Source organism: Galendromus occidentalis, unplaced genomic scaffold (genome assembly GCF_000255335.2).
Source record: "Galendromus occidentalis unplaced genomic scaffold, Mocc_1.1 scf7180000077524, whole genome shotgun sequence".
In the NCBI taxonomy this organism is placed as follows: domain Eukaryota; kingdom Metazoa; phylum Arthropoda; class Arachnida; order Mesostigmata; family Phytoseiidae; genus Galendromus; species Galendromus occidentalis.
Genome location: NW_003805512.1, coordinates 2,334,089 through 2,360,389, shown reverse-complemented (window position 1 = coordinate 2,360,389; position 26,301 = coordinate 2,334,089). Strand labels below are relative to the sequence as shown.

At 51.2% G+C, this 26,301-nt stretch overlaps 3 protein-coding genes across 3 annotated transcripts; 2 read left to right on the top strand and 1 right to left on the bottom strand.

The window, feature by feature from the left end:
* Positions 1–972: 972 nt before the first annotated feature.
* On the top strand, positions 973–11,371 carry LOC108864840 (pleckstrin homology domain-containing family G member 1). Its single transcript, XM_029112701.1, is given in 11 exon segments — positions 973–1,117; positions 2,888–3,111; positions 3,744–3,875; positions 8,419–8,525; positions 8,780–8,960; positions 9,099–9,224; positions 9,424–9,552; positions 9,732–9,838; positions 9,948–10,116; positions 10,251–11,061; positions 11,064–11,371. Coding segments are annotated over 11 exon segments (2,439 nt in total).
* Positions 11,372–13,211: 1,840 nt separating this feature from the next.
* On the top strand, positions 13,212–15,381 carry RpL6 (ribosomal protein L6). The gene is made up of 5 exons (XM_003747595.1): positions 13,212–13,260; positions 14,012–14,113; positions 14,220–14,381; positions 14,595–14,726; positions 14,935–15,381. Exons 2-5 carry the CDS (start codon positions 14,012–14,014, stop codon positions 15,334–15,336), a joined length of 798 nt encoding a protein of 265 aa, XP_003747643.1. The 5' UTR covers positions 13,212–13,260; the 3' UTR covers positions 15,337–15,381.
* A 1,117-nt stretch (positions 15,382–16,498) lies between these two features.
* LOC100909282 (uncharacterized) lies at positions 16,499–25,825 on the bottom strand. Its single transcript, XM_018641126.2, has 28 exons — positions 25,726–25,825; positions 25,297–25,588; positions 24,984–25,198; positions 24,034–24,207; positions 23,304–23,479; positions 23,127–23,214; positions 22,729–22,931; positions 22,252–22,581; positions 21,933–22,102; positions 21,681–21,850; positions 21,476–21,584; positions 21,085–21,280; positions 20,854–20,969; positions 20,610–20,756; positions 20,391–20,491; positions 19,735–19,929; positions 19,518–19,644; positions 19,360–19,408; positions 19,110–19,241; positions 18,826–19,009; positions 18,601–18,737; positions 18,361–18,520; positions 17,993–18,272; positions 17,716–17,885; positions 17,525–17,633; positions 16,853–17,003; positions 16,615–16,757; positions 16,499–16,508 (listed from the first exon to the last, which is right to left on the bottom strand). The coding sequence occupies exons 1-28, from the start codon at positions 25,823–25,825 to the stop codon at positions 16,499–16,501; spliced, it is 4,434 nt and encodes a 1,477-aa protein (XP_018496642.2).
* Positions 25,826–26,301: the final 476 nt, after the last annotated feature.

Below are 26,301 nucleotides of genomic sequence, written 5' to 3'. Positions count from 1 at the left end.
CATTTCTAGGGCGAGATTTATCTTTGATCCCAGGCGGTGCTGTCACTTACGAGTAGATCTTCCCGGGGCGCGTCTCCATTCAATTTTGCTCCAAGAAAAGGATTCTGAAATTTCTCGATATCGGAACGAACCTCAGCGGAGATCTCTCACGAGGTTCCAGAGAGAGCTCCCATCCCTGGAATATGTCAGACGTCCCCGTGGCCGCTTAATCATGTGGTTCATTTCACTCTTACCATGGTTGTATATCGTGATCCGGTACACCGGCCGGCGTCGAGACTTTGTCGACGCTGCTCGTTAGGCTCGTTTTCCATCTCGTCGTCAGCTTGCGCAAGATTTCCGAAGAAGTATCCAGAAAGCAGCTTCGGAGAAGGGTGAAATTCCTGTTGCTCATTTTTCTCTCCCGTATCGAGCTTGTGCAAGGATGGCCAATTTCGCTGTTTGCTTGTTTGTGGAGTGATTTATATCAAAAATGAAATTTCATCGATTTCATGCAGACAAGGAGACCTGCCATCCTATGACCACGGGGTTACCGTGGAGGGTCAGCTGTCGTGCTAAGTCGGCGATTTCCTGTCGACTCCTCGCCTGTACTTCAACTCGTTGATTGATACTTCTTGGTTTCAAGACTCGCGACGAAAGGGTTGACGCTTTGTTCGTCTCTTTTTTCAACCAAAAGATCCTCCTGCTACCGGGGAGCTACTGAATGACGGCGCGCGGATTGACGAATCGGATGAGAAAAAAAACACGGGAAAACTGTATCGCAATCACTCCGAAATCATCAGCCGCGCTGCTTCCCTCGCCAATGAATCCTCTGCCGGTGATCAGAATTATGCAGATATGAGATCTCAGCGTCAGAATCAAATCTTCGAATCCTCAAGGCCATCCACCAAGCGGTAAAGGAGCTTTTGCTCGTTATGCAGGCCGAGAGTCGGGGAGATTATCTCGATGAGAAGCAACGAGCCGGGGATGGGCAGGATGACTAATCGGGAAAACGAAGGGTTCTGCCACGATTTCATGTGGCGTTCAGGAATGCAGAAATACAGAAACAAAGATGTCATTGCGATTTCGGATATCGACCGGGACGTCGCTCGTCGTACCGAAGCGCGGAAAGCTCAGGCCCGTATGAAGAAGGTCTCGGCTATCGTTTTGAATCCGCCGCAGCAGCAGCAGCAACATCGCCGCGTTTAGCCGTCCCGACCCAGATTGCTTGAATGCGTTCAATCTGAATTTTTCCTCTTCTTCTGTTCGACGCTCCTGACATCGACGCCCCGTACAAATGGGAGGTATTCGGCGATTTTCGGTTCTTTATTCTCTTTCGGGAGCCACAAATCGTCGGCTCGACGGGTGGCTCTCGTCGGTAACGAGGTGAGATTCCTCGCTCGTTCAGCTAGATCGACCCACAGAGGAGCTCGAATCCGGGAGTGTCGATCCGCATACAGATCTCGGGACTTGCAACTTCTGTGTCGAGGTTTCCGACTGGGGCCAGCGTTCGTAGCTCGCAACGCCGATCCGATAGTCTTTTCGCTTGTTCTTCCGAAATCGTCGCTTCGCATATCAACACATTGTGACTAAGCGTTCAAAGCATACACTTGTCGAGGAGGGACTGGGTTTGTGAATGCCTCCGCCGCCGATGCTGACACGGGGCGTTTTCTTCTTTGGACAAGGTCGATTAAACACGTTGTCATGTCGTACTTCATTTCGTATTCATCACTCATCGGAGCAATGTATTTACTGCGCAAAGTTCGGGGACGATAATCACCGTCACGAAGCGTGATATTCACTGAATCTGACGACGACTCGCAAGGCTTTCTGCGAACTGTCATCTCCCAAAGAGACCGTTCGCATTCTGTTTGCGCAGCTGACGAAAAAGCTGTGTCAGCGGAGATCCCCAACCCTTGCTGCAGGCAGGACGATTGTAGCGAGAATCAGGAATGAGACTCCGATTCAGTGACGTAATTCAGAACGACGCTGGCGACTGAACTCGATTGTCTCGTTGAGCCGCTGGTGGTCCGCGCGTAGGTCTGTCGCAGTTTGAGTCATCTTGCTCAAAGCTACCGATGCATGCTGATGCCTTCTTACGATTTTCCCTCAATCGCTCTCTGGCTTAGGCGGTGTCGGTGAGCTCGTGTTCACTGCCAGGGCCAACCCGATACGAGCAACCAGCCGTCTGTCCGTCCGTCCGTCTGTTCCTCTAAGACTAATGATGATGATGTCGACGATGACGACGAGGCATAGAAGTAAGCGGAGTTCCGCAGAGAATCGCTTTAGTCGATCTCCCACAGCGTGATTTACTCAGCGACCAGTCATCGCCGAATCACCGGGCATCGGTTCCCAGAGGCCCAATGTAAAGGATGCGATACAGTATCCTCGATTTTTGTCTATATATCGCAAGACTACATACAAGCTTTTAAAACTGATGAGTCGTCGGTTGCGGGGGAGGATCCGATCTCGATTCGGGGAACTCATCGGAGACATCGAGAGCTTCCAAGAGGGTCGTGATCATCTCCGATCATTTCTTAATCTCGCGCGATGATGATCAAGCGAAACTTCCAATCCGAATATCTTCGCCAGAAAAGGAATGATCACGCGTGTCCATCGACGATCCGCTCGCTCAGAATACTTCATGTCTGTCGTAGTTTGTAATAATTGGAGTTTCCCATCCCTGGACGAGTAATAATATTTTCCTCTGTCACCGACTCCCGATGTCGTTCTCAGGGCAGCTAGCCGCCGTCGAGTGCGCGGGATCGCGGCAATGAGTCAAGGACTCGAGAATAGCATTGACCCAGACTTAATGTAGAAAACCAGCTGAGAACTTCGTCATGAGATTCCTCCACAGACGGAGGTCGCTCAGCCAAGCTCAAACTAATCTGTTTTCGTTGTTCTTTCGCAGGCAAGATGAGGGGCGAGGCCGGATTTGCGCCTGAGGCGGGTGGAGACAGCTCGTTGGGCAGTGTGTCTGCGATGGCTCCACTGGGTGCAGGTGGAGGGGTGGGCGGCGGTGTCAACAGGCTCCGGCCGCTGTCGATCGCCTCGACATCCTCGACATCGACAACCAGTTCGAGTCATCAGAAACATCCCTCTAACAGCTATCTAGCAAGCGCCGAAAGTCTTCAGGTGAGCATGCTTCGAGAATGTGCAGTGAAACGCTTGATTACCGTCTGTGGTCGTTTCTCTGCCGTCGGTACCGCGAAGCACTTCCAGACAGATGGCCAGCCCAGAAGAAAAACGAAAGTTCCAGCTGAAATTCGCGCGCTCCAACGATTTCAAAACGGTTGAAGAAATCCGTTGACGTCGTTTGACGTCTCACGAAAACGGTTGGGAAGCGGCTATCGCGGAGAGTCCTCCCGGGATCCCTTTCGAGTCAAGGAATGATGACTTCATTTGCGGAAAGGAGAATTTCCGATCCGGAGCCGCGGAGACCGAAAAATGACAGTCCGTAACGACGCCTCCCGTCTGAGTACGGCAAGAAATTTATTTCAACCGCAAGTATAGAAGATCTTTCTCAAAAAGGGATTGCCACTTCATTCCGCGAAAGGTTTCATGAGCTTTCGATGCCGTTGAATTATGTGGCGACTTCATAGACTCAGAATCCGTACCCGGGAATGTCGGACGATGAGGACTTCTCACCTGGAGGAGTCGTCCTCCGGGAGTGCCTCTCAGAAGATGTGGCAAAAATTTTGAGAACAGTGAGATGGGAAGATTTTCTCTCGAGTAGCGGAATAATTATAGATATTTACTCGTTCCAGGATGGCACGTTTTCACCGATTTCCGATGACGAAGGTGACGCGGGCGATCGTCTCCGATATACCGATAACGTTGCTCACGAAGTTCTCGAAACCGAACGAGCGTACGTCCACGACCTCGGAGTAGTCATACAGGTGAGTCTTGAGTCGATACACGGTTCGGCTTAGAGTATCGAGCTCGAACGCACGAGCGACGCGTCGATTCGCCGCCCTTCCATCTCCCCCGAGTCATCAAGATTCAGCGAAACTTCTCCAATGATGTCAATTGACAATATAGCGAGAACGGGAGAGCGATGGTAATAATAATATTACTCTACGAAGATGAAAAAATAGCCGCCATCTGTAGAAAGCCACCCGGCTCGAATGGGTTCATCGGCCGAACGGTCGCAGTATTTTGTTTAAGCATGGGGTCCCTCATGCTTTCAACAACGAGCGAGCCATCAACGCCATGGCCTTCCGCCTTTGCCTTCGACGGGACCGTCTACTAAAATAAAAGCTCGCACTCAAACATGCGAAGCATTCGATCAGATCTCAGATAGTGTTCGCCAGGAGAGCTTCGAACACGTCTGGGCTTTTCTTCGGGCTGGGGTCGATGAACACGATTCCTCCAGAGAGTCTTGAACTGGGAGCTTGTCCACTGAGCTCCCGTTGGCTCCCGAAATCTCAGCACTGAGCGCTTCCAGCGGGACTGAGCTGTCGCTTTGCGGAGGGCTTGCCTCCTGCCCCCTCTGCTTAGGGGTCCGGTCGGAGAGGGGCGAGAACGGCGGTGTGCCGGGTTCTCGTCATTCGTCCATCTATCGCTCCGCTACTACCTCTGACTTCGGTGCCGGAGCGCAGTCAAAATGTTTCCAGTCATCATGGAGCCCTGCGCCACTGTAACCTCGATTCAGAGGAGTCGATAGAGGGCATTTCTTCGTCTCGGAGGAGACCTTTCCGTAAGTCCATAAAATCGGACAGAGGGGGACTCGATTCGTCCATGTTCCGCGGCACGCTCGGGAAATTCGTAATATTGCGCACGGGCAGCCCTTCTGGAGGGACTCGTGACATTCCTTGGATGTACCGAAAATTTTGTGTTTTTTTTCCTCGTCCGACAGAAGAAAGCTGCGACTTCTGTCTGACATGGGAATGAAGCTTCGTAGATTCTATGATTATTCTAATTTGCGAGACAATGGACGACCCCTTAATCCTGAGATTCTCAAGGAATGAGCTCTGGAAAGACTAGAGACGTATCGTAGGCGTATCACAGATTGTTTTCGAAGAAAACCCTCCTTCTGAATGGCTGGTTCTATCCTTCTCCCGGGAGGGAAATGTCTTATCAGTACCTCCGGCGTTCTCAACGGCCCAGGAATTTCCCAGGGGTGTTTAATTAAGAAAATGACGACTTCACCAGGAGGACCCGCGCGCATTCAAGCTCAATGGTGCTAGCTTAGCGTTCATCCGAAGCTCCCGAGCAGTCGCTTCCCTCTGCCCAGCCGAAGATGGTCCGTCCGACAGTCCGGCGTCGAAGACATTTATCCACGACGAGTTTGTTTACTCGTTTTGCTGTCAGAATGTTCGACTGAATCACTCGGTCAGTGAGTTAGTCTCCGAGACTCAGCTTCTCTGCGTTTCCCTTCAATGTCAACCCTGACTGGCACGGTTGTGTCCTCGGAATTTCTCGAGAACCATGCCGATTTCTCTCTGTCTGGCAAGCTATCCTGTAGTGCGAAAGGAGCCTCGACCGGAGTTTCCCTGAGCTCGCCATCTCCCGTTGACTCCCCCGACGAGGTTTCAGCTAGCTCGAAGCGAAGCGAGAGCTATCTCCCATTTTTTATTCAGCCCACGTCATTCGATCGCATGTTGACGTAATGATCTGCGATTTCCCGCAACACGGTCAAAACCCGTAGTGACATATAGGCCATTCCACCGCTGCCGTTAGCGCCCTCGTGATTCCTCCGTTCACGAGATTGACAGCCACGACCTCTTGAGAGACCTCGAAATTCTTGAAGACGACGGTCAAGGTTGGTTTGGCTAAATTAATGAGGATAATAACGAGAATATCGTAAATTATGATCGAGACCATGGGCGAACAAAGCAACGAGGGCCCGCGACCTCGGAGAGACAGACGATGCCGGTCCGCGGTGGTCTCTACCAGAGAATGGGCTCACTATGAAAGGTCGATTTCAGCGTCGTCGACAACAACAACGACAACATCACGGCTGCCGTGTCAGGGCTGAGTTTCACTTCTAAGAGATGGGAGCCAGTACGGAATTTCTCCTTCCGCGGTGTCCCTCTTCTACCACACTGAAATGATGGCCACGATGAAGACCTACTGACCAGAGCGGCCTTCCTCCCACTTTCTGATTGAACGGGAGCGGGTGGATCGAGATCGGCGCGCGATAGAGTGACTTGAGAAACTGCGTCGTCGACGACCGAGTTGGAAGTGTCAGATTTGGGTCAGAAAAGTCGAAGCGCGAATCAGCCGGCGTACGGTGAAGCGCTCACGTACGTGAGCGACGCTGAGGGAGAAAATTCTTAATCGAGAGCGTAGCGCGTGATTGCGGCTGCTTAGGTACCCAGAAGAAATGAACTGGCGACGTTGTGCTCCGAAAGTGGAGGGAAACGACTGATCATGGAAGAACCGTGGGACGAGTACAAGGAAAAGAATTTACCTGTCATCCTTCGAGTGAAAACCTGGCGCTTCACGCTTCACGCCGTAGTCAGTAAGTAGCTCAACGCGCCGGCTGATGTTCACCCGTGTTCTTTATTCGCGGAATATTTACGAATTCGGACCAGAATGTTAATCGCCGATAAATACAATAAATCTTCCAGCACCGTAGGTTCCTTCAGTGCCATCACTTTCGGTATCGGACCGATAAAGGGAAACTTTCGGTGCGCGGTGGCGTTCACCTTGATCAGCACCTCGCAGCAGTTGCCAAGAGGAAAAATGGAGTCGAGTAGTCCCCTCCGAAGCGAACGTCTTGTAGAACATCGAGATGAATATTCCAAGAAATCTCGAGTGTATACATAAAATATGCCACGGCCAACGTAAGCCATTCATCGCTGAGTTTGGTTATTTGAGAGTCAGTAGGCGCGGCGCTACTTCCCGAGCTCATAGCAACGCGTTTTTGAACTCAAGGTCATTCGAGCTGACTAGATTCGACTAAGCTGCGCTTCGTCATTTTCACGTCCTCTACCGCTACCAGAATTACTACTGCAGATATCGTCCGAGGTTTTCTTCTGAGTAATCCCTCGCCGCCGCTTCCAGGCATTCCACAAGCATGCGAGCGATCGCTTGAAAAATAAACAATCGAGCGCAGGTTCGAGCTCGAGAAAATGTTTTCATCCGTGGAAGGTCTCCGTGACCCAGCCCTTGAAGGAAGCCGCTTCGGCGAGGATAGAAGAGCGTAGGATTTCCTAAACCGAATGGCTTTCCACAATTCCCCGATTCGGTCCAGTTAGATTCTGCGCCTTCACTACGGCCATTTCCCTCAATGAACGAGTGCCTTCGCCTTCCCAGGTTCACAGTCGTAGACAGAGAGTCACGATGCCGAGTGGCGACACTCGAACGCCAACTAGGTGAAGGTCGCCAGATTGATTTGTGAGATGTTGTTCTAGAGTCCACATAATTGCGGCGAACTTGAGCGACTGCGCATCGCAAAGCTGTTCTTCTCTTCCTCCGTCTTGTTTGTCGACACCTATTCGTTCATCGAGATGATGATGCAACGTTGGCGGACTCAACGTCGGCGTCGCCTGAGTTATCGAGCTCTCCCTACTCTCCGTACCATCATGCGAGCGATCTGCGAACGTCGACGGGTCGAGGCAACGGACGGAACGGAGGGACTTTCCGTCTCGGCCGACGGCGGGAGAACTCCCAGAATCCTTCGAACGCATTTCTGACGTTGCTGTCATAGAATTCTTCTCGTCGTTATTTCGCTTTGTGAAGGTGGAGCTGACGAGCCACGGAGCCGCGATTCCGCTCCACGGTGGTCCGCATGTCATAAGAAAGTCCCTTGTTGTCGCAGGTCGTGACTCTTCTGCTTCTTTTTGCATCTATATTTGCCTCCGCGATCTCGACGGAAGTCCGCGTCTTCGGCTTGCCAAACCAGCGCGAGAATCACCAGCGTTTCGATCCTGTATTCCGATAACTCGAAGATGCAGGGGTCTGCATCGCCGGCTTCGCGAGACGGACGCTAACTAGTCCGCCCCCAGAGCTCATGATTTCTGATAAATATCTTCGGGGAGAATCTTCCCTTCGACGATTTGAGAGCCGCAAACAGCGATACTAGCACGCACGCACTCACATCAATCGGCGGCGGCGGCGGCGCGAAACTTTTTCCAAACAGTGTCGCGGACCTTCTGACGCAACTGAAATCACGCGTACCATATCTTGTACTGCCCACGACGTTTATTCTGCTTGCGTTGTACACGCTGGGAAGAGTGGATCGTTAATAAACCATTCCCTGCCGGCTGTTTGATAAGATCGACTGCCTGCTTTGAATGACGTTCGCGAGCATCTTCAGATAATCGTATCGAACCAGCGATCACGACCATTACGTCTTATAAAAGTAGTTTCAACTGACAAAACGATCCCGATAAACATCAACATTTCCCCCATGACACTCTGCGTCGGGCAATTATTCACCCCGTCGGAGTGGACACAAGATCCAGCTGAACTGACCTAAACTATTTCTTCAAGGGTTACCAACGACCAATGCGAGAATGTGGAGTGACGGAGGGTTTCGTCAGCGAGGAAGATCTAGCAATACTCTTCGGCAACCTGGAGCAGATTCTCAAGCTTCATAGGTGAGTTCCCGGTCGTCTGTCCCTGTCACATAGCCAGTAGTTCAATCTAGAACTAGAGCCGCGGTCGCTTTTATCGAGGAAGCTTGATTCACTCCCACGCGAACACACAAACTCACAAACCACACACAATGCCTAACCCTAAATCATCATCGCTTCCGACCAGCGACTCTCCCGGCGACTCCACTCGTCGCCACAGCCAGCCCACTGTCACCCGGTTCTGAGTTCTGAATCGTAAAGTTTTCTACTTCTTTCAGCGCTTTCCTCGAACGACTTACGAGCGAGTGTTCTCGGAGATTACTGTCGCGTTCCGGCGAAACCGATTACCCCGGAAGCAACGCGGTCGCTATCGCCGAATGCTTTCTGGCACAATTCGGAGCGGATCAGGGCGTTCAGGTCTACGCGAGTTATTGCACGAACTATCCACGAAGTCTGCAAGTGAGTTTTCTCGCCATACTGACCCTCGAGGTCCAGTACGCCCAGACGCTCCTGATGAGTGATAGCGATGAAACGCTACATATCTCAGGGATATTGTTTTTAGTATTGAGACTAATCGAGTTCACGTCACTGCTGCAGGTGTTGAGTCGACTCGTGAAGCCTGAAACGCGATCATGTGCGTTGCTTTCAAAACTCCAATTGGGCTTGGGGCACCGGATGCAACTCGGTTCCTACCTCTTGAAACCTGTACAGAGAATACTGAAGGTGAGCGAAAACCAGGGCTGGATCACTGCTGGGAAAGCTCACATACGCGAGGGACTTTACAAACAGATGATCTCCGACATGAAACTATTGAAAGATGATTCGAGCGAAAGCGCGGGGGTCTCTGAGACCTGGCAGCACGACGTTCTTCTCGCTGATCTCTTGAGCCAATTAAGAGGTATTCGACTCCTTCCAATTCCAGTATCCCCTCCTTTTGGATGCTCTGCGACATTTCGAGAAAGATTATCCCGGCTGTGCGGGGCAGGACACCATAGAGCGAGCGTTGCGGACCATGCAGCAAATCGCGAATCGAATCAACGAAATCAAAAAAGTGAGCAAACGAAAGAAGAAACAAGATACATAGATCTCCCAACCCGGGATATTTCGACAATTTATCTTCGTGAGCGGTACCAATGCCATTCCTGGTCTCCTCTGATTTGCCAATGGAATCGAGACAGATGGCTCCACCGCAACTGATTCTAATAGGAATTCGTGTTTTCTTGTCTGCAGTTGGATGAAGATGCTGTGCGAGTTCAAGAAATCCAAAGCCTCCTACAGGGGTGGCCTGGAAACGATTTAACAACGTACGGGGGCCTCGTGGCCGAAGAGAAAGTCATGTGAGTGTGGCGGAAATTATACCGTCGACGAGAATTTTATGTAAAATCCTCTATACGCTCACGCTGCGGAAGCGACTTGTGCTCACCGATCGTGCCACGGTGATTTCAGGTGCTCGAAGAAGCATTTGATGCACATCTTCCTATTTGAGAAAATGCTCCTCATCACGAAACGCAAACGAAAATCCCCGAATCTGCTCTTCTACACAAACCACATCGCCACCAATGATCTGATGGTCAACGAAAGTTCTTGGATGGTCGTCGGGGACTGCTCCTTCCAGGTGAGGATATCCCCCCAGAGGCGATTTTGGCCGATCCTCACCTAAAAAAGCGTCCGGTGCCTACAACAAGGCCTATAAACACTCTAGATTTCTAGATGACACTATGCCGATTACTAATTCATCGTGCTCCACAGGTTCTCTCGAAAAGCAATCGACAAATTACATATGTTTTCGAGACGACGGGACGCGAACGGAAGAAACTCTGGTGCGATCGTCTGAATAAGATCATACTGGACTCCCTCGACATACCGCCGGAGCAGCGTTCGAAGATCCTTGAAAATCTCCGACGAGAGCGGAATCTCAACTACAACCTGAGCAAACGAGAGCACAATAATTCTTTGAAGGCGCACAAGAAATCCTCCCGTGGATTGGATTCGCTCAAGAAAGCGACGAATATTCTGCATCGTCGACGAGCATCCGTGGACAACAGCAGTCTGAGGCCCATGGCTCCGGTACCAAACGGCACCAGCGGGAGTCAGATGTCCGCGGGTTCGAGGGACGCTTCCAGCAACGCTTCACTCCGGACAAAGAACAACAACAACCACACGAGCAGCTCAGCAAGTTGTGGCCGATCGAGTTTGAAACTGAAGAGCCACTCAAAACACCACTCGTCGAAGGATCACGGCAAACTCCGACGGTGTATCAGTCAGATGGAATTGAGCCAAGCACATCAGCGGGGTAGACGACGAGACGCAAGCCTCTCGTCGTCGTCGTCGTCGACGACCTCCTCGACGCGTTACGTACCGCACAGATCGTCATCGCTGCCGCGGTGGATGAAGCTCAGCCCAGTCAAAAGTCAATCGAAAATACCTTGCGGCGGGGTCAGCGATGCGCCGCGAAGCCGTCAATGGAAACATCTCCTGTTCACGATGGGCAGCAGGCTCCGAACTTCGCTGTTGAGCACCGACAGTGGAGTCAGCAGCTCCTCTGCGACCGAGCAACGTCGACCGCCTCGATGGACTCGGCGCTCTTCTACACGAATTCGGACTCCGAGGACGACGAGGAACACATCGAGGAAGAAGATCTCGAATCGAACAACAGCTCGGGGTCCTTTTACGAGCGGAATTTCGAGATGTGTTGCCGAGACGACATATTCAGAGACTCGGCCATATTCTCGGAGGACCCAGAGATTTCCGCGGAGTTCCTGATGCGCGACTACGGGGATCAGGTGCTGGGCGGCACCACTGATCTGAAGCATCTCGTGCGACAATTGAACGAAGTTCACGAGAAGAGCGAAACGGACCTAGCCGATTGATGATAGTGACAAGCGCCACACGATCATTCGAAGAAATGGGATTCAACTCATCTCCATGAGACTTTCGGAATTCTGACTACCAGGCAACACAGTTTTGGCAACTCGAGAAATCTTAGTCGAACCTAAACCACTCAGTTGCGTGCCAAAAGTCACGGATATTGGACGCCCGCGACCCCTGAAACCGACCGTGCTTGCCGAGCCTGATCGTCGGAGGCTTTGTTCGGCGAGAAGCTGATTCGAGCACTCGATTGCCCGCGATTTGCCAGTTCAAATCGTTCCTGACTCACGAAATGAGGCAATCGAGTCAAACAGGCGGGCCCGCGAGTCCCGGTAGCTTGTCACATCGTAGTGAATGTGTATGGGAATCTTTGTACAGGGAGCCACTTTCCGCCAAGACGAATGTATCTATTGTACAGAAGTTCGACGCCAGCCGACTCAACGAAGCGACCGCGGAGGGCTCTTGAATACACGGGACCGCTCAACGAAGCCCAGCTCGATTGGATCGTTCTGTGTTCGTACGCACAGGAGAGCCCTGCCGTCGGGGATTTTGCTCCAGAGGGGCATTTCGTGTACTATTCGTATAGCGAAAATGCAAGCCGCGAGTGTACCACCCGGAACGGTTTAAGTATTCTGCCGCAATCAACCAAATGGATGGGAGTATAGTTTTCCGTCGAAATACAGTGTACTCTGATATATCAAAAGGAAGAGATGTTATATGAGGAACTCGACGGCGCGTCTCGCGGTTTCTATGCGATTGTTTCCGCTCGTGTCGAAGCCTCAGCGAGTGTCTTTCGCGACGCAGCTGAGTTGAACAGATTCGCGAATTTCGCTCAAGGCAATGGTCGTCTACGGAGGCAAGAATTGTGATCATTGTTCCTGTGTTCTTGAGGGTTCCTCCGCGAGAATTTTTCTTCCGAGCCGCTCTGAAAGTACTGCAAGTCACGCCGTCGAGGGGAGGGAAACTGGCCTGTTCTCAAATCTATTTATCCTGAAAGTTGGAAGGTCGCTTTGTCGCGGAGAGCATAACCCCAGAGACTATTGAACGGAATAAAAAGGAATATTTTCTGCCGAAAGAGAGAGAGTCGAAGTCTTGTTCTGTATAAAGTCAAAGTCCGGCGTGGAATGTCCCAAAACTGCGGAATTCAGGTAGTTAGGCAGAGCTGAGCAAGCTTTGGGCATAGGAACAAAGGTCATCGAGTGTCAGCTGGCGTGGGCCTCGGGCCTCTTCTCCTTCGTTGGTTTCCACGAATTCAAGTGTCAGCGAGACGGCTGATTCGGTGCTTCCATCTCCTTCCAGCAGCGACACGGCTCAAATACGATCTGGCCGATGAAGCGGGTGTGCCGGTTGATATCACGCTCTCCTTCGGGACTGTACGAGTCTGATATTCTTTCTGCTGAATCGAGGACATTCGTGCTTATACGAGTACCATCTCGTACACCACGAGCCGCAGTGGCGAACGAGTCGAATCTCAGATGAATGTTTCGGATGACCGTAGGACGAGTTATCATCCCTCCTCCGTGCTTGGTTGCTCGCCAACAAGCGCGGATAGGAAAACAGAAGACGAAAGGAAGAAGTTCAAAACGTAAACAGAACGAAGGCTGTCGCCCTCAATGGGAGTTGGCGCTGCGTAACGCAAAGTCAGCAGCATATTCGCGACATTTGAGATACTGGATCCGTCAAGCACTCAGGAGTCCCGCCCGCGCATTTTTGTGTGACTGTGCGAGATTGCGATTCACTGCGGGGAAATCGAAACCGCGCTCCTCTCACAAGCAGAAGCGCTGCGTCCTGCGTCTCACCAGATTTGAAATTCGCGCCATAGTGCTCGGCAGCCCAACGTGGCGGATTCGAAACCACTGCGGATCCTTTTGGGTCTTCGCTGTCCGTCGAGGTGTGTGTCGTATATTTTCGAGCCGGAATTATCCATGTAAATCCGGCTCTTTTCTTCGTAATACTGAGTTCTACGAGCTGTGAGATCGACTCGGTGCACGAATGAGCAAGGTTCCGCTGGCGAGGATCGATTGAGATGGGAAATAGCTTTTAATTCAGAGAAAGGCAATCGACCCTACATCCCGGCGCGTTCTCCACTTATAGTTCACATACCGTACCATTTTCCATCGACTACTCACTTGAATGAAATTGGTGACACTCGAAACCCCTTCCGGGCTTGTCTTGCGGTGGGAATGTGTAAGTGATCCTCATCAAAGGTACCGTGTTCCCCGTATTCTGGGCTATTGACAACGCTTCGCCGGATATTGGTTCTGAAGCACGTGGAAAGACGGACATCCGATTGAGCACGATTCGACGCGAGGATTCATATATCGTGCCGAGATAGCGAAAAGTCTTGACGGTCGTTTGGGATGCCTCCTCTGGAATCAAGAAGGTCCTCGTTTGCGAGTGCTCTCGGAAACTCTCCTGAGTGCCGCCATGTGCATTCGCAGAGAGAACTGCGGCGGGAGGGGGCTGTGCACCGAGGTGTTCTGATCTCACACTCGTAGATGTCAACATGATGACTATTCTCCAATAGTTCCTACATACAAAACAATGTGGTGATCTCAATCCAACCCTGAGAAAATTCCTCGCCGGAGAGCGTCTCCGAAAGGTTTGAGGACTCGCCTGACTCGTTCGCGATCAACTTACAGATGGCCGGCACTAAGAGGAAGACACCCGCCAAGACGTTGAAACGCAAGGATGTGAAGAACCCTCTAATAGCCAAGGGGGTCCGACAGCTGTCCAAAGCTAAGGTGAGTGGGTTTCTCCCTAGCTCTCGACAAGCTCTCCTTATCGAATAGCTACGACTCGAGACATCATGGCGAGCGGAAGCGGACGTTAACTTGAGACTCGCGACAGGTTATGAGATTGACCGGAGGATGGAAGTTCATCAAGGATCCCGTGGAGGCTGCGAAAGCCGCCATGAATGCGCCCGTCACGAAAACGAGCCCTAAAATGATCACCAAACCGATCGGTGGCCCGAAGAACGGCAAGGAGCGGAAGGTTCTCGCCAAGAAACCTGTGAGTGCATTCGTCATTACGAATTCGAACCCGACCGACTAGGAAATCCAAGCCTATTGGAGACTTTGTGATGATCCAACATGAGCTGACCACGCTAACCTTGATGAATCAGCATTTTTCTACACTTGTACTGTCTGAAACTCACATCATTGGATCTCTACGTTCCCTTATAAATTGATCCGTTCAATCAACCGTATCTCAATTGATCCGCAGCGCCGCTTCTACGCCACGGAAGACTCGCTGAAGCCCGCTAAGAAGTCTCGCAAGAGGGTCTACAGGGCGGCGAGAGCATCCATCACGCCAGGAACTGTCCTCATCCTGCTCACCGGAAGACATCGCGGAAGAGTAAGTTCGCGAGCTCCTTCAAGTGTAGCCCCCCTCGAAGAAAAGAAGGAACGATGCCATGTGCTCGTCCATGATGACTATCTCCAATAGTTCCTACATACAAAACAATGTGGTGATCTCAATCCAACCCTGATCGAAACGACTCCGCGTTCGTAGATGGCATAATAAGAATCGTTTGCCGGTGCTCAGTCCTCGTTTTTGGTTCCAGCGTGTCGTCTACCTCAAGCAATTGGAATCTGGACTCTTATTGGTGACCGGACCTTACAAGCTCAACTCATGCCCGTTGAGACGCATCCACCAGAGCTTCGTGATTGCGACGTCTACGAAAATCGACATCTCATCTGTCAAACTGCCGGAAATCAAGGAAGCTCTCTTCGTCAAGCCGAAAGTTCCCCGGAGTCGGGGCAACACTTCCAAGGGCGGAGATCTTTTCGAGCAGAAGAAGGCCGATTACACCCCCTCAGATGAGAGGAAGAAGCTCCAGAGCGATGTCGACAAACAGCTGCTCGCCGCCATCGCTAAGAGTGCCGATGGCGAAATCTTGAAGAACTACTTGAAAAAACCCTTCGGCCTCAACTCGAGGATGTTCCCCCATGCGCTGAAGTTCTAGGAGACTGGTTCCAGTTTTGAAATAAAAGAATTGGGAGCGCATCAAGTTTTCTTTATTTGTCAAAGATGGCTCGCGGATGCTGAATTTGTTCAGCCTATAACCCTGATGAATGACCCTGCGCTCCAAACCTGTACCGTATTCTATGGGTCACTTCAATCCCGAAGACCATGAACAGGCGGTACCTCAGACGACCGAACTTCCGGACGCGCGTGGCGATACTGAACCGGGGCTCATCCTGGAAGTTTTCAGATTATTTTGTCGGCCGTCTTATAATTCAGAAGCTCCCCTGAGGCAGTCCGGGGCAGGCCGTCGTCGACGAAAACATGTCGAGATATCTTGAAGAACGACAGGTGGGAAGGCAAATATTGACTATTATGGAACGGGGAATGTTTCCTCACGCGTTAACAGGTAATCACAGCTCCTGGCAACTTCTGGGATGGTCCCACTGCCTTCTTCTTGCCCGAAAACCCTGCAAGTGCCGGAGTCACATCGAACATGGAATGATCCATCAGAGATTCTGCGCGGCCAAAATGAGGTCGGAGCCGATTCCTCGCTCCTTAGAGGGACATTTTCCAAATCTGGGAACGCTCACTAAAAACTGAAAAGCAAAACGAATACAATTTCTCCAAAGCGCGATCATATATTTAGGTGCACAGCTCTGGTCGCCTTCGATCGGTCATGTGTGAGACTAGACATCGAAGGGGGCAGAAGAAGAATTCGCCGACTCATCAATGAATTTCAATCCGGTCAACTCACTCGGGTCAACAACTGGTGATTCTCACTCAGTCCCCGACCTATGAAAACGAAGAGTTACCTTGAAGCAGCGCTCAAAATATTGATGGTCGGTAGAGAAATCAAGCCTGCAGAATCACCGATGCTTGATCACTCGAATAATTACTATCATCGTCATTGATACGTGACCTGATAACTGATCATCAGAAAAATTAATGCTCGATGCTCCGGCTTGAATAGGAACTCTTTATTCATCATGAAGTAACAAACCAAGATTGAAGAATATTGATTCACGCCTCGAAGAGGGAATAATGAAACATATCTAAATATATATCTGTAATCTACATATAATATTATATAATAATAATCTCGGAACTCATCTATGACATATCTATTTACAAATATACAGCTCATCCCGTCATGATCCCTCTCATCTAGACCTGAAATAAATGCAGTTCATTAAATAGAGTAAGTGACGGAGGTAGCGTGTGCATGTCGCATCGGGGGACAGCTCAAGCGAACGGCGGAAGTTGATGAGAAACGTACCGTGAGCTCTGAGCGAAGTTTCCCGCGACTGCCATGGCGAAGGAACATTGAACGCGGCACCGATCATCGGCTAAGATCTCCGCAGGGCTGCTATCTCTGACCAGATCGAAGCAATTCCTGACTCGTATCGACGTGCATCTCGCCTGGAATTGGGAAATCCATTTAGGTATTTCGTGAGCGTCCAATATGGAGCAGCCGATTTCGAAACCAGAGAGCCGTGCCTTGAGAAATAACTCACCCCTTCGGCTGTACAGGTGCAGCTGTAGCACGGCGAGATATTCGCAGATTTACCCAGTCCAATGGATATTCCTTTTACGTCGCATACTGCCTTCTCGGCCCATCGAGAGAAGTCAAAAGCCTGGATCGTCGTGCATGCGACCCGGGGATTCCTGATGGTTGATAAGAAAAGAGAAATAGAATCATCATCGCGAGATCCTCGAGCTAAGACTCGTTCTGAGCATCTAAGGGTTTCCCACAGATTTCCGGTAAAGGAAGGCGTTAGCTTCGGCTCCACCTCATTATGAAGCATCGGACTCGATGGTGCCTCCCGGATTCGAGGGGACCATTTCAGTGACGGAACGCTCGCATATTCATCAGCGTATCATAATCAGCTCGTCGGCAGATTGTGTAAGAAATCCGAAACTTAGAAACTCCGGCTCTTGTTCAAGAGTCAGAGCGGCCCTCCAGAGTTTCTGTTCTGCTGCCCCGATTCTCCGGAGTCATCCAACATGAACCGAAGTTTCGGCAAGAGAGACTGCTGTCGGGGATCCAGGTCAAGATATCAGAGCTCAATGCAGTGCATTTCATGATTTCGCCCCTACCAAGTGCATGCCGTTACGCCGCTGTGGTATATCGGAGGAGTTACCCACATCTAATCGATCGAAGGGTAGTTTTAAAGGTCCATACTCACAGATAATCGTCCACTTGATCGAAAGCTTGTTTCTGAATCTCCTTGATATCGTCGCTGTTGTCGCAAATGATCCGCGACAAGGTCGTACGACGTATCGTGTCCAATTGCTCTGAAATACGGAATGGTGTTAATAGAGCACGGCATCTTGAATTCTCTAATTTTTCCCAGTGCCGCGAGGAATGATCTCCTACCTTCCGTGAAGCGGACAGCCGCATCATCGGTCTCGAAGAAGAATCGATCCCCCTCCTTGAGTCGTCGGAACTGCATGCCGATGATGCAGCTGAAAGTCGGTCCGACCACGGCACCGTACCCTGAAGTTTCTGCCAAGCCGCCCGTGAAGAGATCGATATCGTCGACATGACTGAAATTCGTAATGTAAGTCAGCCTTTCACCGAGTATGAAATTCAATTTCAAAATTGAACACGATTCCGGAGGTCGTAGACGCCGACCGAAGTTTGTATCACATACGCATATATCCGCTGGAGTCGTTTGCGGAGGGCTTCTGAGATCTCTGACAGGTCCGAGAAAGTGCGCGCTCGTTTCAGTCCACATCGCTCTCGGTATTCATTGTACCCTGAAAGTCCGTGATCTCGCGCTCTCTGGATATTCAGGGCGATTAGGTCCATCCCTGAGAAAGGCTTCCTCCGCTCTTCGAACAAATGATTTGTGACCTCCTCCGTGATCCCATTGTCGAAGTTTTGCATGGAGACCGACACAAGACCTCGGAGCATCTGATCAATGGCCCCAGCTGCGAAAATGAAATTCCTTCACTATTGGCGGAAATCTTCGACAGGAAAATACAATAAATTCCTATCGACATAGCCTCCCTCAATTACCTCTGTAGAGCATGTCGGAGTTGAAGAAGCTTCTCCGTAGCTGGACCGGCTCTTTGCGATCGTTGTATTCGCTGCCCAACAGTTTGAAGAACGGGGCGATCAGCGTATGCCCGAACCGGAATGCGGCCGTGCTGAATTCGTTGAAGACTGTCGGATCTACCTGCGGAGTTGAACTTTCGTCAGTATCGGAGTCGATCACTCGCCCAGCACCGACACAATCTCGGATGTGAAGTCTCGTACCTGAGGATCGTAATTCTTCGCGTAGCCGTTCGGAGACAGAGCCAAGTGGTGCTCCAGCATCGCAGATTTCCCGAGAATTCTCGGCAAGAATTCCCCGTACGTTATTTGCTGCATGATCGCGGATACGATTCGCCGTCCTGTGGATTGGAAGGTACTCCGGAGTTTTGAGAATTCTTACCAAACATAAAATCTTGAAAATTCACCATTCAGCCACGAATCACGAACCTTCTTGATAAAGCTTCTCGTCGTCCCAGTGGGGGTTGACTCCACTCAGGCCGTCGACGAATCTGTTATGAGCCCGAACGAAGAGGGTGTGCATTGTCGCTAAGCCCGGCTGTTCCGAGGCGCGGTTGTCCCCGGCCATGAAGCAGAGGCCAGACGGAGATCGACATTCCTTGTGGGTTGCGGTCTGCGGAAATATACATAGTAGTTACTGGCACGATCCGATGAGAAGCCGCTCCGAACCGACAGATCCGCATTTGACCTGGGAAAATACCGAAAGGGCTTACTTGCGGCAGAAGGGGTTTCCCGCCCGCGCTATTCTGCGTGACGTTCAGACGACCGCCCACAAATGCGCGCAGGCGCCGCATTTCACATAAGTTCGATCCGTACACATTTGACGCGTCGACGAAAGCGGTGACCTGCGAATTGAATCAAGAAACTTAACGTTCACCCATCTGATGGTGTAGGAGATTCTTTTAATCGCAATATCCCTCTGTCTCATGAGGACGCAGTCATGAGTCAGGATGAACTACGGACCTGATTCAGTTGCTGCCTCGGTCCCAGAGTGCGTTGTCCGGGAAGCGACCTGAAATCGGAGTATCAGCGTCATGCTTCGGGAATCATCGCGTCGAGGACGGGAAACTCCGGGGAAACTCAATAACACGGAACATAGCTGTCCGAGACGAATAACCAACCTGACAAAGCTGATGCAATTGTCAGCTCCATCCGCCTGCTTCGCGGGGAAATGCGGATCATTTGGCGGTATCGAAATCGGCCGACATTCGTGGTGCACAGTCAAAGCGGAATCACACCTTTTGCAGTCTAGAATGAGCAAAAATCTGTCTAATTGGTTCGCTCTCACTTCAGGCGACATGTGCACAGCAAAGTGAAGAGCATCGCGGTAGAACTTACTGATGTTGGACTTATCCGGATACTCGACCATCGGAGTCAAAGTGATGTCATGATCCAAAAACTGACCCCACTGCATTACGACAAGTGAGTATCGGCGATGAGCGTCGGCCACGTCATAGTGCATAGACGTTGACACTAAACGCGGAGCTGGGAGTGGATTCCCGCTCACACTGTGCGTCCGCAATTGGGAAACGCCTGGAAGTAAAACGGCTCATCGAATCCCCATATTTTTTGGTAGAGTCTTCTGTCATTCAAAAGTTGGCTCCAGCCGCGGCTTCTTTCCCGACGGGGCTCAAGTTTCCCCGAGAACGATAATGTGATGTCCTCCTCTTGCGATCAGTCCCTATTCCCCCCGGGTTCAAGAACCCTGAGCCATGTCCGCGAGAAATGAGCGTACAAGAGCTCGAAGAGCGAGCGAACGAAGATCGCCCTTGAGGATGACTGACTCTGATGCTCTAAGCTTTCCCTCTTCGAGAGCGGGGTACTTGAGCCCCAGCAGCAGAACGAACCTCTAACCTCCTTCCGGATTGGATAGAGTTACCATTGACCATGTGGGGCAGAGCCCTTTCTAGCTCCCTTGGAGGACTCGCGACTCGGGGAGTTGAACCCCTGGGATTGACTTGAGCCGTCTCAGGCATTATTCAAGAGATACTTACCATCTTCGTAGTTTGCGGGACCTAGGCGGGCGAATGGCGTCAAGGACTTGCCGAGTTCCGGCTTTTGGAGGTTATTGCACCATCCGGTGATCGTTCGATACCTGAATAGAGAGAGAACATTTCTGTCAGGCGGAACTTGGAATCGTCGTCGACGCTCGCGACCATGGAGTCCGCGTGGAATTCGAATTCGATGTCTTTCACGGGGGACAGCCCACTCACTTCGAAGTGTGGTCGCACGGAAGCATCTTCTCGTCACATTCCCCGGCAATCAATTGAGCTCTGATCTCTGTGGATATGTCTAGGTGCTGCATGGCAGCGACGATATCGTTGAGTGTGCTGTTGTACTCCTCGCCGTCCCGCTGGAAACTGATATTCAAAATCTTTAGATGAGGCGTGTGAAATACTTTTGGCCGGTCGGCCGCATCCATATAGAGCGACGTGGCATGCATTCCAGGGCACTTACATGGTTGACCGGAGACTTTTGAGAACAATGCCTTTGGAGGCAAGCTCGAAAAGTAAGGACTCGTCCGAAACTTTCAGAGCATCTTCAGTCGGTCTGAGGAGCGCTGATAAGACTGCCTGGAATTCGAGATTCGAGAATTCGAAGACGCTTTCATGGATGATGTTTGTTTTTTTCCGGGACGATGCTCCCGTAACAGAATGTTTTCCGGTAGAATGACAAGGAGCTACCGACCTGTGAAGTTGCGACATCGGAAGCACCTTGCTGCTGCCGAAGTTGTCGCTCGGTTCGACGCAGCTCCTCAAGTTCTTGACGGGCTCTCCGGAACTGGCTCCTCACGGTGTCTCCGCTTATCAAGTCGGCACCCGCTGCCGAACGCCACGGCTCCAAGCCGACCCGAGGCGTCATTTCACAACTCTGGTGGGCGTTCCTGTGTGATGTCAAGTGGTTAGAGCCGTGTTCCTGTCTGTCTCTTGTTTCCTTCACGAGCGACCGACTTTCAGTAGCTCCTATTATTATCGACGATTTCTCCAACAGGAAAATCCAACGGAATTCCAGAAACCAAAACGGAATTTCTCGGAGCGACAATTCGTTCCGAGATTCGCGACTTCGAATCACAACTTACAAGAAGAGGTCCGTCATGTGGATCAAACTAGGCTGGAAAATCTCAGCGTGATCGGCGTTATCGCAGAGCACACGGGTAAGCGAGGCTTTCCGGATTTGATCCAGTTGCTCTGGAATTTTCCAATAAGAAACCTGTCAGTCGGGGCGAACTGATTTTAGCCGTCACGATTCCATGCCGCAATCATGTTAGGGGTGACCGGGCTCACCTTTGGGAAATTTCGATGGCGGTAGGTCGTTTTCGTAGTAGAATCGATCTCCGTCTTTGATCTTCTGGAATTGCAGCGCGAGTAGGCAAGCGAAGGTCGGTCCGACGACGGCTCCCCCGAGCGTCTTCTCTGCGAGTCCTCCCACGAGCAAGTCGATGTCGTCGACGTTCCTAGCGGCCGAGCGATATGGTCAGAGCGAATTCGCGTAAGACATGATGAGCCAATGCTTTCGTTTCGATAATCGTAACTCACTCATATATCGAGAGAAGTTTCTCGGCTGCTTCTGGAGACATGACTTTCGCCAGATCTCCTGGCCGTCTGATATCCGGTTGCAGACCGCAGAATCGTCGGTACGTCGGATACGATGGCAGACCATGGTCGCGACCCCTCTGTATGAGTAGAGCCATCAAATCCGCTCCGGTCTGAGGAAGAAGAGCCCTTCTTGAGTCGAGTCGAGTTTCGGAATAAATGTTTCTTGCATTCTCTCTCATTCCATTCATGCAAATCCATGAATCGATGCGAAAAAACATGGAGCAATTCCTGTGACCTTAGTCTCGAACACATTTTTTACCTCCGATCGATTCGCAGCGGGATACGTGTCTGTTATGTCCGAGGACACGAACTCGTCACTATCCTGCGCCTGTTGGCTCGCCATGCCCATGAGAACTCCGTCCAAGTAGTGGTGAAGGACATCGGGCTCGTAAAATGTATCCTTCATTTGCATTTGACCGGTTTTGCGCATCGTATTCGAGTACAGGTCGAAGTGCGTAGGCATCATCGACATGACGAAATTGAAGACCGCAGTGGCCGCTTCATTCGTCGTTGACGGATCCATGTTGATGTTATATGTTGACGAGTAGCCCGACGTCTGCGGGCTTAGTCTGTAGCGCTCCATGAGTTCCTGGAGGGCAATGGGGGCCTTTGATTCACGAATTCCTACGGTGCCGGCTTGCCCGTGTCTCGACATAATTAATTTCTCCGGAAGGACGAAATAAATCGGACGACTGCTCTCAACCGACGAGATCGGCTCCCCGGCGGAATCACTCACCGATCCTATAAGCGAAGGCAGGACTTCCGAGAAAACTATGTGTTGCAGCTCAGCTATGACGATCCGTCGCGTCTCTTCGAATGTCGTGAGATCGCTCCAATGAGGATTCAGTAGGGACAGTTCCGAGGCAATTCTATTATGTTCTCGAAGCCATAGCGCATGCATCGCAGCCAAACCCGCATTCTCATTGGATCGCACGTCGCCTGCAGATCGGGAGAAACATTGATTGAACTTGCCATAGTCATAGTTGTCATCAAATCCAGGAGAGAGAACAAAAATTCGATCTATCCAAGATAACTCACCGGAAACAAAGCAGTGGCTGCCCTTGCAAACATCAGGTGCGTCTTGGACAGGTGGCATAGGTTTTCCCCGAGAGTGGGGAGATTCGCGGAGCTTGCCGTCTTTGAACGAGCGCAGACGCCTCGAAGCCGCTTCCGAGTTCCCGTATATAGACGATCCATCCAAAAATGAAGTGACCTGATTCATCTGGAAAAAAAGTTGTTCGGGGGTCATCGGAGCTCATGAACTATCGTATTCGAAAGCAAGCTGGCGAAAGCGTCAAGTGCGAAGCTTACCTGTTCTCGAGGACCCAGTGTGCATCCGGTTCTGACGGCGGGCGCACTCCTCGCGAATTCCAAGCAGGCTCGGCTCGAATACACTGGATCTCTGAATGGAACCCGGATCGGGAAGCACTCCGGATGGAAGTCGTCGATGGCCACGCTGCAGCATTTGAGCCGTTCCGAATCCGGCCCTGGAAGCGATCACCCTGCTTTTTGAATTTACTCGAGAACTCCCTGACGGGGAGCAGCGGCACTGCGTTCACGCATCCCGTCCGCTGCTCTCATTCGAGAGAACGATCATCCGTATACCGAAAAGGTCATCAGAATGAGCATTCATCATAGGCTCCGATTTTCGAAAGAGCCATGTAGGTAGATGTTGACGCGCGAGTCGAGTTTAGCTGTCGCATTTTTCTTACGTCCACCTTCGCATGCAAATCTTCAACAAACTAGCCTTGACGTTCTTTCTCTGACTGCAACGACTTGTGGGTGGTCGTGACGAACAGATGACCCAGAGAGGAGAAGGCAGTGATGTAAAGCGACAGGATTATGGACTGGCCACCATAAACCATCCCCTGGTGGCGTCACCGAATCTTTGAGAGACTAGCCTGAGATGATTTTCACATCTGCGCCCCTCAGGGGCATCGCCACATAATCATTCAATCATGATTTTGGCACAACCGAAACGGAGCGAAGTCTTGTCCGTTCCGATGATCCAGCATGTGACGGATTTGAAGAGAAATTTTACCTGTGTAAGGCGCTGTGTAGGAGATGTCGTTCGCCACAAACTCCGTCATGATGACCAGCATGACCGTCGCGTGGGGGTGTGGACGGTCGGAATCGCCGTGGATTTGTACGGACACGTTTCTTGCCGAAGGCAGTGCTTGACCTGTCACAGATTTCATGCGCGGCTCCGAGATCCCTGTGGTCGAAAATATGCGGTCTAAGAAATAATGTTTCCTTGTATGGCTAAAGAAATCGCCCCTCTGTCGGGCTAGGCTGTCCCGATGGGTTCCAAGACCTAGCCTCATGGAAGCCATCTTCCCGAGTGGAGCGGCCTGGCTTCCACCTGCAGTCTTTTAGATGCGCTGCGATGACCAAGGCCCACCCTGCATGAGCTTACGAAGTTCAATTTTCACCCGGCCAGAAAGTGACATCCTTGACGACGCGTCTAGCGCCACAAATGCAATCGCTTCCGGAGCTGACAGAAGCCGTGGGTGTACCGAACGGCATTGGATGGGTGGATGAAATCCGAAAGCGACGCTGGGTTGCGTATTTTCGGCATGAACAAAACCGATTCCATGTAATCGATGTGGGAGACACCGGGAAAGGCTCGTTACTCCAGCGGAATTCTCGCATATTTCGAACAATTAGCTTCAGTGGAACGGGAGAGGGCGGCACTGTGACGTATTTCTGCCATCACAACACAGCTTGTTCAGAATGAGGAATGAGCAAGACACAAAAAGTTTTCCGGTGGTGGAAGAACAATGACCAAGATCGGGCTTATGAGAGAGTTCCTCACTGCGTCAACAGAATTCCGTCAGAGGGGCCGAGAAATGCTACGACAAACTTCCTTGTGGGGACTCACGAAAACCTTTCGGTCGGAAAATCCGGAGGCGAGATTCGACATCTGAGCTCCCCGACCCAAGCGCTGAATTCTTATCAATAACACTTAATAGAGAGGTACACGAAACTCACCATCAGAGTAGTCAGGGGCGATGAAACGAGCGTATCTCGTACGAGCTTCACCCCAATGAGGATTTTGGACGTTGTTGCAATGACCGTTGAAAGACCGATACTTATGAGGAGGACAGGGTAGCTCAAACTTTATAGGACAGTCATTCTCGAGAAGACTTCCGCGTACGTCTACCAGCGGTAGTTCGTGAGCGATCGCCTGGGAGCTCAGTGCGTAACTTGGGGAAAGAAAGGAAATTATCTCCCTGATATGCTGCATGTCCCTACTCCGACTCAGAGCTAAAATCATCCGCGACGCTTCGTATGCGATCCTTACCTGGCAGCCAAGAGCCTTGTAGCTTCTTCAGACACGAGAGCCGTCCTGGAAATATTGTGTATAACCGGACCACCGCCTTGACTCGCTGCGAGAAGCCATTCTGGACTCTTCTTGGCCAGACTAGCCGATAGGAAGATTTTCTGCTCCTTATTGAGTCTCTCATCCCTTATCTGAGATGCTTCCTCCACAATGCGCGCAACCTCCTTCGCCGAGAACCGCGACGGTGGGAATCGAGGAGCCGGATCGCGGAGAGTCGGGAGAACTTCTGGGGCTTTTCGTCGGAAACTATTACCTGGGCTGAACTCGTGCCTGGGGATTGAGAATATTCTTTGCAATCTCCTGGTGCCGGTAGACTTGAGATGATCACGAGGAAGGAGTTCTCTGAAAAATATTTACCTTATCGTAGGGCTTGTCGGCCCATGGCGAGACCCGAGCCCGGTGTCGTGCCCGTGATCGTGCCCGTGATCGTGCCCGTGATCGTGCTCGTGATCGTGCCCATGGTCATGTCCGTGGTCATGTCCGTGTGCATGTCCATGCACAGGCACAGCTTTGTGCACAATATTAATTGAGAGGGAACGTTGTCCGTCGACGTCTCCAGGCAAGAATGAGACGCTCAAAATCATCGCCGGTAGCACGAGCAGAGGAAGCGTCGACATGACGGCGATGCCAAAATTTTTCTACACGGAAGAACACGAACAAATCAGGGGAGAATCATTTGAATTGCACCACAAGACCACGACGACCGAACGAAAGCTACTAGCGACAGTGTCTTCAGACTGGATCGCGTTGACAATACGTCCTTGTGGTGGGCGCGTAATCGTTGGAAAGTACCGTATGAAGAGGAAGGGATGCAGCCAGATCGCGTGGACGAGCAGAGCGCCGAGACAGAGGCTCCTTATGAAGATTTGATACGTTATGCGAAGAATAAATCATGATAGAGGCACTCTCAAATTCGAAAAGCCGCGAAGGAGAGGGTGGCAGAAGCCTCCGCTAAATTCCTCGCGC

Coding starts and splice junctions, on each gene's coding strand:
- RpL6 (XM_003747595.1), top strand. CDS start 14,012: ATGGCCGGCACTAAGAGGAAGACACCCGCCAAGACGTTGAAACGCAAG. Junction 14,382..14,594: donor AGGTTCTCGCCAAGAAACCT/GTGAGTGCATTC, acceptor ATTGATCCGCAG/CGCCGCTTCTACGCCACGGA. Junction 14,727..14,934: donor CCGGAAGACATCGCGGAAGA/GTAAGTTCGCGA, acceptor TTTTGGTTCCAG/CGTGTCGTCTACCTCAAGCA.
- LOC100909282 (XM_018641126.2), bottom strand. CDS start 25,825: ATGCACACGGACATGACCACGGACATGACCATGGGCACGATCACGAGC. Junction 25,589..25,725: donor GGGCACGACACCGGGCTCGG/GTCTCGCCATGG, acceptor AGTTCAGCCCAG/GTAATAGTTTCCGACGAAAA. Junction 19,409..19,517: donor AATTGCATCAGCTTTGTCAG/GTTGGTTATTCG, acceptor CTCCGATTTCAG/GTCGCTTCCCGGACAACGCA.